The 13,231-nt window shown below is 46.4% G+C and overlaps 1 protein-coding gene across 4 annotated transcripts in view; it reads left to right on the top strand.

Moving 5' to 3' along the window:
* The first annotated feature begins 12 nt into the window (after positions 1-12).
* The window catches only part of Clcn6 (chloride voltage-gated channel 6), a 32,709-nt gene continuing 19,490 nt past the window's right edge, over positions 13-13,231 (top strand). The window contains exons 1-6 of one of the 4 annotated variants that reach the window (XM_039109375.2): positions 13-232; positions 978-1,037; positions 7,867-7,932; positions 8,911-8,976; positions 10,748-10,814; positions 13,078-13,184. In XM_039109375.2, the coding sequence (XP_038965303.1) occupies positions 146-232; positions 978-1,037; positions 7,867-7,932; positions 8,911-8,976; positions 10,748-10,814; positions 13,078-13,184 (453 nt within the window). In that variant the 5' untranslated portion in view covers positions 13-145. Of the gene's footprint in view, positions 233-369; positions 777-977; positions 1,038-7,866; positions 7,933-8,910; positions 8,977-10,747; positions 10,815-13,077; positions 13,185-13,231 lie in introns of those variants that run through there. The other 3 variants (XR_592730.4, NM_001106479.1, XM_006239378.5) reach the window with 3 other exon arrangements.

Raw genomic sequence — 13,231 nt, 5'->3', positions numbered from 1 at the left:
CCCACCCGTCTGCAGCCACTCCCTGTCTCCGGACCCAAAGCTCGAGAGGGCCACGTGACCCTCCCGGGGCCAGTCACGTGAGGCGCAGATCCTGGGTGGGAGGGGGGTTGGCCTAGGTGGTCCGGAGTGGCAGGAAAGGAGGAAGATGGCGGGGTGCAGGGGGTCTGTGTGCTGCTGCTGCAGGTGGTGCTGCTGCTGCGGCGAACGCGAGAGCCGCACTCCCGAGGAGCTGGTGAGCGGCAGCCTGGCTGGGGAGGGGGTAGTTGCTGAGGGATGACAAGATGACAAGAGGCGTTGCCGGGGGTGGGGCCGCGCCGAACCGCGCCTGCAGGTGGCTGCGGGTGGGGCCCGGGGACCGCTGCCTGAGCTCTGGAAGCATCCGTCTTTCTTGGCGCGCCCAAGTCAGAGTTCTATTCTCATAACCTCTCTCTGGACTCTGAGGGAGGATCTCGGCCAGCTTGGGTTGATGCCATGCATAATCTATTTTATCGGAAAGGAGTTTTGAATGAAACAAGCGTTTTAGAATGAGCCCTTTCGGAGAACTTGATGCTCAGGCAGTTGATTTAGTTTCTCCAGCCTTTTCTTATTCTACCCTTCACTCTTTCTGGGTCACTGATGATCCAGCTTCCCCCTGCAAAGCAACCTGGGAAAACTTGAGTTGTGTTCTCAGAGTTGATACATTTCCCTCAGATTTCATATTCAGTCTGTTGTCAAACGAAACGTGAATTTTCTCCTTCAACTAAGTTGCTATCAGACATCTTTCAGGTGTCCCGAAGGTGAGTATTGTGATTTAGAGAATTCATCAATCAACAGAAATATAGAGGTCAGCTGGTGACTAAATATCCATCCCGACGTGTTGTTGAAATTTAGTTCCTCCGTGAAGATGGCTCTAGCTAATTTCGATTTTAATAATATTACTCCCCCTTCTACTCTTAACCAATAAAAAAGGTCTCCATTCTGCGATTCTGTTTTTCTAGACCATCCTTGGGGAGACACAGGAAGAGGAAGATGAGATCCTTCCAAGGAAAGACTATGAGGTGAGGTGTTGCTGTCTTGGGTAACTAAGTAGTGAGAGGCCTGGGTGCTTCAGGCCTACAACCAGAATGCTCTTTGACCTTCTGCCCCAGGGAGTGGGGGCGGAGGAGATAACCGACTTGGGAAGTGCTGCCTAGCAAGTCCTTTCCTCGACTTAACCTCATGTTTGCCATTAAACTTTTATCCGTTACAGAGACCCGGGTCGAAACTCATTCCTGTGACTGCTCATAACAGTCATGCTCATGAACTGTTAGGAGGCCTTGCTTCTCTCTCTTCTGACCTATTCTTGATTATAGTTTCCTGTTTCAGATATGGGACTTTTAAGAGTATGGGGTGGTGTCCCTTTAATCCAGCACTGGAGAGTCTGAGATGGGAAGACCCCTTCTGGGAACCCACAAAGGCTGCTCCATCAATTCTAGCCAACCTTTTTTTTTTTTTTTTTCTCCCCCGGAGCTGGGGACCGAACCCAGGGCCTTGCGAACCCAGGGCCTTGCGCTTCCTAGGCAAGTGTTCTACCACTGAGCTAAATCCCCAACCCCCAACCTTTTATTTTTATTTTTATTTTTTTTATTCTTTTTTTTGGAGCTGGGGACTGAACCCAGGGCCTTGCGCTTGCTAGGCAAGTGCTCTACCACTGAGCTAAATCCCCAACCCCTTATTTTTTTTTTTAAAGATAGATAGATAGATAGATAGATAGATTTATTTATTTATTTATTTATTTATTTATTTATTTATTTATTGTATATGAGTACACTGTAGCTGTCTTCAGACACTGGTTCCCATTACAGATGGTCGTGAGCCACCATGTGGTTGCTGGGAATTGAACTCAGGACCACTGCTAAGCCATCTCTCCAGCCTCCCTATCCAATTTTTTGAGTAATTCTGTCACTCCTATTTGTAGCTCTCTTGCCTTAGGCTGGTAGCATGTTCATGTGAATTTTTTTATGGATACATGTTTTTTTCACTCAAATCTTCAATATTTCCCATTTAACCACCTCGACATACAAGCATAAGAGCAAATCCATTCAGACACTTAATCAGGAAAGTCTGCTCAGCTTGTACCTAAGGATCCACCAGAAAACTCCTCTGTTGAGATGTTGGGTATACCGGCACATTTCATGAATGGAAATTACAAAATGCTAAAGACTTCAACTGTGGAGGTTAGGGTGGAGGAGTTGCTCGTCCCCCGAACCAAAGAACAGCATATACAGCAGAAATACCAGGTCTGTCCTAGTGGAAAAGGGAAAGCCTGTGGTCGACAAGGTAACATAGGGCCTGGCACAGGTGAACCAAATAAGGATCCTTGGCATTGCCTTGTTTCTTACCTCCCTCAGCAGCCTGACCAAGGTGTTAAATGTAAGGACATTATGCAGTTTATCCAGTACAAGTAGATCATCCCATGTGGATTTTAGTATGTCTGTAGAAGAATTTAGCAGTCACTCATCAATTTTAGAACATTTCCCTCCATCCCAGGAAACCCATGCTCATTAACAGTCACTGAGCATCATTCCTTTTGACCTGCTCTTTGTTCGTTTTTGACACAGGGTTTCTCTCTGTAACCTTGGCTATCCTCGAACTCCGAGTTCCACCTGCCTCTCTCTCCCAAGTGCTGGGATAAAAGGCATGTGTCACAGACACCTGGCCCTCTGAACAGCTTTTTAAAATTTATTTGGGATGGAGGGGCGATGACATTTTTCTTTTTTAGTTTTAAAATTTGTTGTGAGGGACTGGGAAGATTGATAGCTCAGCAGTTAAGAGCACTGAGTGCTTTTTCCAGGAGTCCTGGGTTCTTTTCTGTCTGTATTCAATTCCAGGGTATTCAGTGTCCCTTTGTGGCCTCTGTGGGAATAGGCGTGCATGTGGTACACAGATCTGCATGCAGGCAAAACACTTGTGCACATAAAAATAAAATCTATTGTTCTTGTCAAGGGGTCACATGTGGAGGTTGGAGAACTGACTCTGTGGAGTCAGTTCTCCTACCTTTTCTTGGGTTTTGGGGTTGGAACTCAGGTTGTGGGTGTGTGGTTTTGCTCACTGAGCCATCTAGTCAGCTTTTTTTTTTTTTTTTTTTTTTTTTTTAAGACAGGGACACTCTATGTAGCCCTAGATGTCCTCCAATACAGCAGTGCATTTGTTATAGCACCACACCCAGTGTAGGCAGCGCTTAATCCGTCTGCCTCTGTAGGTTTGCTTCTTCTGGACAACTGAAACTTGGTTGTGGAGCCCTGGTATGGGACAAAGACCATTCCCATATCTCTGTGCGGGAGATCAACTAGCCATGCCTGGATTAAGAACAAAGAGGCAGATACATACCTGTGAGCCAGGCACAGCAAGAGACATAGATTGGGTAGCATTCTTCTCAGGGCAGATGGGTATAGGCAAGTTCAGAAGAGAGAGAACTTGGTTTTAATGTTTTGAAATTTTGACATTTAAAATAGAGGCATCTTTATTGGATGTTACATGGGTTTTAGGGTGAACAGATGAATGAGTTTAAAGAATAGATATTTACAGGACAGAGTGTGGACTGTTGGCTAGATCTCCGTCCTGCCTTGTGATTCTGTCTCCATTGTCTGTCTGCCCCTGTTGACAGGCAGTCTGGAGAGGGATTCCCAGCATTGACTGTCCTGTGGCAAATCCTGACCTTAGGTAGTCAGGGGTGTCAGAGAAGGCACTCCCTCTCACTCTCACCCCACTCTGTACCCCATTTTTGACACCAGATGCAGGAGGCTTACTTACCTGTGTCCCAAGGAGATCTCCAGCAGACACTGGCTGGTTATCTGGAGGTAGCAACAGATCCCACAGGTTGAGGGGTACATTTGCCTGCTGAAAGCGTTAGGAAGCTGGGTGTGGTGGCACACACCCTAATCTCAGCATTTGAGAGACCGAGGCAGGCAGATCTCTGAGTTCTGAGCCAGCTGGTCTATGTAGTGAGTTTCAGAACAGCCAGAGCTACATTGTAAGACCCTGTCTTGAAAAACCGTAAATAAAAATAAAATAAAATAAAATAACATAGATATGTCTAATTTCTTAAATGTGCGTGTGTCTTTCTCCTATTACCTGAAAACCAATTCTTTCTACCCCAGTCTGATTACATTGGTGAGCCACTCACAGCAGTCAGGGAAACATGATTTTGAGTACCCAGTTTATTTTTAAGGTATTTAATAAAGGGTATAGATGTACAGGCAGATAGAGGTGTGCAGGTAAGGTTGTGGGAGCTCCCCTGCTCTCCTGGGGGAGCCGTCCTTCCAGCCAGTACCCTCCTGTGTCAGCAGTCTGGAAGGTCTTGGGACCTCGTCCTCTTAGCTTAGGGGCTTTGTTACATAGGTGTGACTGATGGCATCCTTGGCCATTGGCGAGCAGTTTAGCCTTTTGCCTCTCTTCTCAGAGGTCAGAAGTTACAAATAAATCTCTCCCTCCTTCCCTTTTTCTGTCTGAGACACAGTTTTCTAGGCTCTGGGAATGTATCTCAGTCGCAGTTCACTTTTCTAGCAGGGAGAAGGTCCTGGGTTTGATCCCAGCACAAAAAGGGAAGGAGGAAGGATGGGGGAAGAATAGAAAACCAAACAAAAGATTGTCTGGGTCTTGCCGTGTAGCCCAGGCTGGCCTTAAACTCAAACTCTGAGTGCAGGTTAATAGGCATACGCCTGGGTGAACATGGAACTTTCTGTATCTTTTTTTTTTTTTTTTTTTCTGGAGCTGGGGACCGAACCCAGGGCCTTGCACTTGCTAGGCAAGCGCTCTACCACTGAGCTAAATCCCCAACCCCAACATGGAACTTTCTAACCATGTCTCAGTGCCTGTGGTGGCCAGCCACATCCTGATTCTCTTCAAGGGTGCAGCCCTCAACCTAGTCATTGGAATAACATACAGAAGGCCTTCTTCACATTCTGGAGATCCAGGGCTCTGAAAGAATTGGTTTTCAGGTAATAGGAGAAAGACACACGCACATTTAAGAAATTAGAAAAAAATTCTTATTTTTTTAAAAGATTTATCATTATAATTATTATAATATTATTATATGAATTTGCTGTAGCTGTCTTCAGACACACCAGAAGAGAGCATCAGATCCTATTACAGATGGTTGTGAGCCACCATGTGGTTGCTGGCAACTGAACTCAGGACCTCTGGAAGAGCAGTCAGTGCTCTTAACCACTGAGCCATCTCTCAAGACCGGAAAAAATTTCTTAAAGCAAAATACGAGCCTGGTGTGGTAGCACATGCCTTCAATCCCTTTTACTGCCATAGTCCAGGGTCTGGACTATGACCACTGCATCCAGGACCCTTGCCTGGAGATATTGGAGCCACAGCTCTTGGTCTCTCAGACTGAAGAGGTCTCAGCAGCTTGTTTACGTGTGACTCAATGAGTACCCTTCTCTTTTCCTTTAACACAAAAAGGGATCAATAGATTGCAGTGTTTTCATTTTCCTAGTTTGTTCCTAGGAAGTAGTTACTCTGATTGACTTTCTAAAGTGTGTGTGTGTGTCTGTGTGTGTGTGTGTGTGTGTGTGTGTGTGTGTGTGTGTATTTGTAAATCTGTTGATATGTCTAGTCACTCATGAGTGAGTTCTATTTCCTCATAGATTTTCTTCTGTGTTCTGCTTGGGTTTTTGTTTTTACAATTTCATTAATGTTGGTGTGTGGGTAGGCACACGAGTACACATGAATTCAGGTGCCTGCTGAGGCTAGAAGAGGGTTTTGGATCCATAGAACTAGAGTTAAAAACTATTGTGAGCCACCATGTAAATGCTAAGAAGCAAACTTATGTCTCTTGGAAGAGCAAGTGCTCTTAATAGCTGAGCCATCTCTCCAAGCCCAGCTATTTTCTTATTTAATATAAAAACCAACCAGAGGCCTAGAGTTTGCATGAGTCGCATGCATAGCCTCCTGTACTCCATCCCCAACAGGACATAAACCAGGCATGATGGTCCGGACTGTGGTTACAGCACTTGGCAGATGGAGACAGGGGGATCAAAAGTTCAGCATCATTGTTGGCTACATAGTAAATCTGAGGCATCCTGGGCTTCAAGAGATCCTGTCTTAGGAGGGAAAAAAAAGCACATACCGAAAGAGAATTTCTGTACCCAGTTTGAACATCAAACAGTACTTACAGACATTTTCCCATTATGTATGCCAAATTCTGTTAAATCAAAATAAGATCGAGCTATTCATTTCAGGTTTTGTTTCTGTGGTGCCAGGTAACCTCTGTGTACATCCCTGGCTTCTGATTATATATTTTACTCTTCATCATGCTTTCTCCTTTTGTCTTTTGAGAGTGTCTCACTGTGTAGCTTCAGCCGGCCTAGAACTTCCAATATAGACCAGGCCGGCCCGCAACTCAGGGCCTGCCTCTGTCTCTCAGAGAGAGAATTAAAGGTGTGTGCCACCTCACCTGGCTTGCATCTTGCTTTAAGAATTTCTTGTTTTTAAATTGTATGTGTGGAGCTAGAACGATGGCATGGTGGTCAGCAGCACTCGTTGCTCTTGCAGAGGCCACAGTTCCGTTCTCAGCATCCTCATGGTGGTTCAGAACCATCTGAACCTTCCAACACTCTCAGACACCAGGCACACATACGGTGCATGTACATACAGGCAGGAAAAACATGTACGTGCATGAAAATAAATCTAAAATTTTACATAAGAATTATATGTGAGTGTCTGAGTATGGATCTGTGTGCGTAAGAGCAGTGCTTGAGGCTGTTGTGAGCGACCTGATGTGGGTGCTGGGAATTGAACTCAGGTCCTCTGCAAGAGCAGCAAGTGCTCTTAACTGCTGAGCCGGCTCTCCGGCCCCTACACCTTGCCTTTTATCACTTTTTTTTTTTCTCCTTAATGAGTCTGAACATTTTTCCTTTCTGGTGATAAAGATTTTACTATAACAGTTTGATTGTTACCTAGTCTTGTGTTGAGATGTGTGATAACTGATTTACTCCAGGACTTTTATAAAAAAGGAATTTGGACTTGCTCTCAGCAGTCATGGGTGGATTAACTTGTCATACATCACACATATATTTGGCTAACTTGGAACTTGTGCTTGGGAATAAGGCCACAGGCCAATGTCTGGCTTGCTCATTAACTAATGTGGCAGTGGGGCTGGTTGTGGAGAAGAGAGAGCATAGGTTGGACCTTTTCTTTGTTGACAGACGGCTGCTGCTCTCAGGAGACTTAGAGTGTAGATGGTTTCTTTTGACTGACTATCCATGGCGTACCCGCACACAGCCTGCAAGATGTCTGTGATCTCTGGAGCCTGGCTGAAGTGATACTGCCAGGAGGGTAGAAACTGGGGGAGTGGGTTCAATCTGTGTCTCTCTGACAGACACGAGAAACTGCTTTTAAAAATAGAGTCTGTCTGGGTCTGTTTTGTGGCTAACCTCATTTTCATGGAGGCCACCTATAAAGAGAATTACAATTAGTTGATTTGGGTTAACTTGGTTCTGGTTAGTCGAAGGTTTGTTCACATGTAAGGGAATAAATTGTGCAAGACTGGTGATAGCCAAAGGTCTTTCACTATTTTATAGAAACAGGAAAATCTGTCTTTTATTTTTTTTTCCCAGTGTTGGGATGCAGCACGGGGCCTTGGGTATGCTATCCTAGCCCTGAGCATTACTTCCCAGACCCTAACAATTTGCTAGCAAAAGCTTTCTTCTGAGCCTGAGGCTTCTCAGGAGCAATGCTGATGACTCTTACTGCAAATATGGCTCACCTGGGGGTCCTGTTCATGCACCAAGCATTCCCTGGCACTGCCGATGCCCACGCCCTGCCGAACAGGAGGAACTGGAGCTTTTCTTGGTTAGGCTTTGCTGAGATTCCATGACCGTTCTTGTGTTCTTTCAGAGTCTGGACTATGACCGCTGTATCAACGACCCTTACCTGGAGGTATTGGAGACCATGGATAATAAGGTGAGCCCACAGCTCTGGTCTACTAGCACGAAGAAGTCTCACGAGACTCCATAAGTGCCCACTTTTGTCTTTGAACCTTTTCATGAAAGAGTGGCATTTAAATCCCTAAACCGTGTTGCTGAGCTGTCTCAGCAGGAAAAGGAGTCTATTGCCAGGTGTCAACATGAGTTTGATCCCCAGTACCCAGATGGTGAAAGGAGAAAACTAACTTCAAAAGTTGTTCTCTGGAGGTTGGAGATTTAGCTCAGTGGTAGAGCTTGCCTAGAAAGTGCAAGGCCCTGGGTTCGGTCCCCAGCTCCGAAAAAAAGAACCAAAAAAAAAAAAAGTTGTTCTCTGGCCTACACACACACACAGACATACACATAGACACACACACACATGGACATACACATAGACACACACACACGGACATACACATAGACACACAGACAGACATACACATAGACACACACACAGCCATACACATAGACACACACACACACACAGCCATACACATAGACACACACACACACACACACACACAGACACATACACACAGAGACACATACACACACACACACACACACACACACACACACACACACACAGCCATACACATAGCCACACACACAGACATACACATACAGACATACACATAGACACACACACATACATACATGGACACACATACAGACACATACACAGACATACAAACATAGACACCACGTACACACAAACACACACACAGACACACATAAACACTCATACACACAGTGTTGGTACATGCAGTCCCACCCATATGTACAAAATTCTTAGACTTCCTCCTGCCATCTAGTGCACCCTGAGTCACTACACCCAGGTCATCAGTGTCATTGTGGAGCACCTGCAGCTGTTCCCCCCCACCAGGCTTGCTGTTTCTGTAGATTTAGTCCAGAACTGGTTAGCCAAGATAAGTCTTTTTCCCATCACCAATGGAGCCATTCTTTTCCCTGTGAACAGAAAGGGCGAAGACATGAGGCGGTGAAGTGGATGGTGGTGTTTGCCATTGGCGTCTGTACTGGGCTGGTGAGTAGTGGAACCTGGGGTGATGACAAGCTGGGTGGGTTGGGATTAGAGGGAAGGCCTTGTCTGGTGAATGACCCTTGTCATCTGCCTTTGTGACATTTGGGACAGTTGTCACTCTGTTCAAGATTGCCTGTTCTTTTCCCCCTTCCTTTGAAAGTTAATTATCCTGGCCTGGTTTTTCACGTGCCCTTGCACTTGCTTTGGGTACTACAGAAGTGAGTCGCAGACTCTGAGCTCCCCCAGCACTCAAGGCTTGCCTGGTCAGAACTAATAAGTGAGCGAGTCCTTCTTTGTGGTGGCAGGTGACACATAGCAGACAGCCCAGTGGATGTTGAGGTCACACTGTCCCCTCACACTGAGTTGGCAGTGGTAGATGAAGGGCTATGGCAGAATGAACAGGGCTCCTGGATTCCCCAGGTCCACAGATGGATCACACATAGGGACAACTGGACACATCACCAAAGATTATGATAGCAGTTATGTCTGGTGCCATAACTGTGGCCTTAGCATCAGTAAAACCAAAGACGAGAAGCTGGGAAAGTCAGTACCCAGTTGGAAGACACATGCCAAGTCTGATTTGACAGAGGGAGGGGTTCAGCCTCCTGACTGCCTTCTCAGGACTTGGCCACAAGTCTTAGGCTTAACTCTCAGTGGCTTATCTAGGTATACATGTGTATTTCATGTCCCATGACCCCAAGTGACAACCATTTTCCATTCATGTTGTGGTCATGGGAGTTTACTATCATAAACTCACAGTGACATCTAGTGCAGTGATGCACTCAGGAGGCCTGTTTGCCAATATTCCGAGAGCATCCCGGGAATGAAATTGGGTTGGTTTAACTGTGTTCTATAATGTCAGCATCCATGTGGGAACAGGGACTAAGACAGGAGTACCCATCCTGTGTATTTCTGTTTGTGGTTCTCTGTAATAAGCATCATTTGCATGTAGTTGTCAGTGTTTGTGTGTTGTAGCCTTTTAACTGCCTCTTCAATGGCTTCATCCCATAGATGCTAAGAAGGCGGCCTCCTCTCTCATGCAGCCTGAGCTCTTCTTTCAGAGCCCTTTGATCTGTCTTCTCCACTTCTGCTTCAGTTAAAGGCTTCTAGGCATTAGCCGGAGGGAGGCTGGAGTTAAAGCAAGACCTTTAATCGACACTCTGCCACATTAGGAGGCTCCCTGGGCTTCCCATAAACTCTGGAGTAGCACAGTGGCTTGTAGGTTCCCAGGTAACCAGCGACTGACAGAGTGGTTCTCACTCGAAATGACTTAGAAAATAAAAAGAGCTAATACCAAACCCAGAGACCACTTATACCCACATACATGTCCTTTAAAGTAGCATTCTAAGGTGAATGCTTGGCGAGCTGGACACCACTCAGGACATCTTGGCTAGTTTTGAGATTCCTCCTTTGGAAATTGGAAATTGTTGAGTGGCTCCCCATGTGACTGAGTCTTACCCTCTCTAACCACAGGGCTCTTCCTGTCCCTTTCTGCGCCTTCTTTCTTTACCCTGCTTCATTTCCTCTTTTCTTTGGAGAGTCAGTGGGGTTATTCTGGGGCAGAACCTCCCAAAAGCCAGGGTGACTAGCAGAGTTCACTCACCTGCTGCTGCTGCTGCTGCTGCTGCTGCTGCTGCTGCTGCTGCTGCTGCTGCTGCTGCTGGTGCCATGAGTGACCGACCGATGGAAGTGCAGTGAGGGCAGGTGAGGCCGTAAGAGAGAGGGCCTGTGCCTCACCTGGAGATGAAGAGGTCTGCTTTCTTATCCTCTGCAGGTGGGCCTCTTCGTGGACTTTTCTGTGCGACTCTTCACCCAACTCAAGTTCGGAGTGGTTCAAACGTGTATCCTTTCTACGGCTCCATTGTTTCAGACCCTTGGATTCTCGAGGCTCTTTCTTGTTGAGAAATTTATCAGTAAATGTGGTATTTGGTTCTTTTTTTTTTTTTTTTTTTTTTTTGGTTCTTTTTTTCAGAGCTGGGGACCGAACCCAGGGCCTTGCGCTTCCTAGGCAAGCGCTCTACCGCTGAGCTAAATCCCCAACCCCAAATGTGGTATTTGAAAGGCTGTTTATTCGCCCTTCGGGCAGGAGATTTTAAATTGTCACTGAAGGACAGGAAAGCAAAAATCTCCAGTAGCTAGCCTTGGCTGTCCTACAAATAGCTATGTAGCCCAGGTTGGACTCAAACTCAATGTATGGCAGAGACTGGCCTGAAACTCCTGATATACCAGTCTCAGCCTCCCACATGCTGGGATCACGGATCCGCATCACCTCTCTGGGTTTGGGATGAAGATGAAAAAGAGCAAACCCAGAGAGTGGCTGACGGCAGGAGTGCTGTATAAGTTCTTAAGACTCTGGAGATGTGGGTTGGAGGCAAAGACATTCATCTTGGACCTTGATCTTGAAGCCTGACCACATTTAAGTAAACACTCATTCATGAAGACAAATAGAAACCCAAGCAACAACAAGAAAACTCTACAAGTAAAGGGAATCTGAGTTCACAGCCTGGAATTGCTTTTCCAAGCATTTAAGAAACAAAGCTCGACCTCTTGGTGCTCTCTACCAGGGAGGCTGAGGCAGGAGATGTGCAAATTCCAGGCCTCCGTGGGCTACAAAGTGAGTCTCAGGCCAGCCTGGGAAGCATAGAGCATGTCTCAAAATGAAAAGCAAAACGGGGCTGGGGTGTAACAGCGCTAGAGCCTTTCAAATACCACATTTGGGGTTGGGGATTTAGCTCAGCGGTAGAGCGCTGTGCAGCCATAGGAGGCCATCTTTCCAACCCCTACTACCACACAAGAGAGACAGACAGTCAGTTCATCTCCACACACTAGAAAGAAGGCCTGCATCTTACCAGCACAAATCAAACCCCTCGAGTTCTCAGGAAAACATGGAGAGGCTCAAAAGCTCTGGCAAGAAACAGAGGTGTGCTCATCCTCTGTATGTGCTTTTAAATTCCTTCTCAGATGGATTTCAGGTATATTAAAGGCAGCTCTGGTGACAGCTTGTGACAGCAGAAGACTGAGCTAGCGGATGAGGGAATGGAGAAAGTATGATTCCTTGGTAGCGCTGTAATTGTTTGCAGAAGTTAGCTAAGCAGAGCTGTGTGTATCAGCATGGCTAACGCTCATGGTGTAGCACTGAGGGATACTGAGGGATGATACGGTAGTTGTGGGGACACGAGATACAGCAAACGGGGCGCTGGACAGGACAGTGTAGAGGTTTGTTCAGGTGGGGCTTTGGAAGGTGTTGGTCACTTTTTGTAATGTTCGGGGTAGGGGATTCTGTAAATTTAAAGTAGTTCTTTTTAAATTTATTTATTTTGTGTGGGGGTTGGTGTGCACATGCTCAGTGTGTGTGGAGGTCAGAGGACAGCATGTCATCTCCTTCTCAGACTCACGCTGTTGTCAGGCACGGAGCAAGCACTTTTATACAAGGAACTGTCTGGCCAGCCCCTAACATGGCTCATACAGGCCTGACTGCCTGGAATGATCTGTGTAGACAGACTGATTTTGGACTCACAGAGACCCACCTGCCTTGATCTAAAGATACTCACTGCCACACCCAACTAAAGCAGCTGTGGGCTGGAGAGATGGCTCAGCAGTTAAGAGCACTTGCTGCTCCTCCAGAGGTCCTGAATTTTGTTCCCAGTACCCACAACCTTACAACCACCTCACAACTTTACCACCACCTGTAACTCCAGCTCCAAGGACCCACTACCTTCTTCTGGCTTCTTTGGACACCAGCATATAAGTGTATATACACCTGTCTTCACACATACACATGCGTGTGCACACACACACACACACACACACACACACACACACACACCCCAAAGTAAAATGTTTAAAAGCTGTTGTATGTAGCCAGCCACGGTGGTACACATCTTTAAACTAATCCCAGCACTTGAGAGGCAGAGGCAGGTGAATCACTGAGTTTGAGGACAGCTTGGCCTACAGAGTGAGTTCTAGGACAGCCAAGGCTACAGAGAAAGCCCTGTCTTGCAAGAACATTATAAAAAACTGCTGTATGTGGGGCACAGGGAGATAGGCTGAACAGCAACTGTGGCTGCCCCATTTCAGGCCCTTTTCCTTGACTCGGCTCTGCAGCGGTGGAGGAATGCAGTCAGAAAGGCTGCCTTGCCCTGTCTCTCCTGGAACTCCTTGGCTTTAACTTGACCTTTGTCTTCCTGGCAAGCCTTCTTGTCTTGATAGAGGTAAGGTGGCTTGAAAATTGACTGTCTATGAGGATGTAGTACAGTGC

Source organism: Rattus norvegicus, chromosome 5 (assembly GCF_036323735.1).
Source record: "Rattus norvegicus strain BN/NHsdMcwi chromosome 5, GRCr8, whole genome shotgun sequence".
In the NCBI taxonomy this organism is placed as follows: Eukaryota; Metazoa; Chordata; class Mammalia; order Rodentia; family Muridae; genus Rattus; species Rattus norvegicus.
This window is presented reverse-complemented; position numbering and strand designations above follow the sequence as displayed.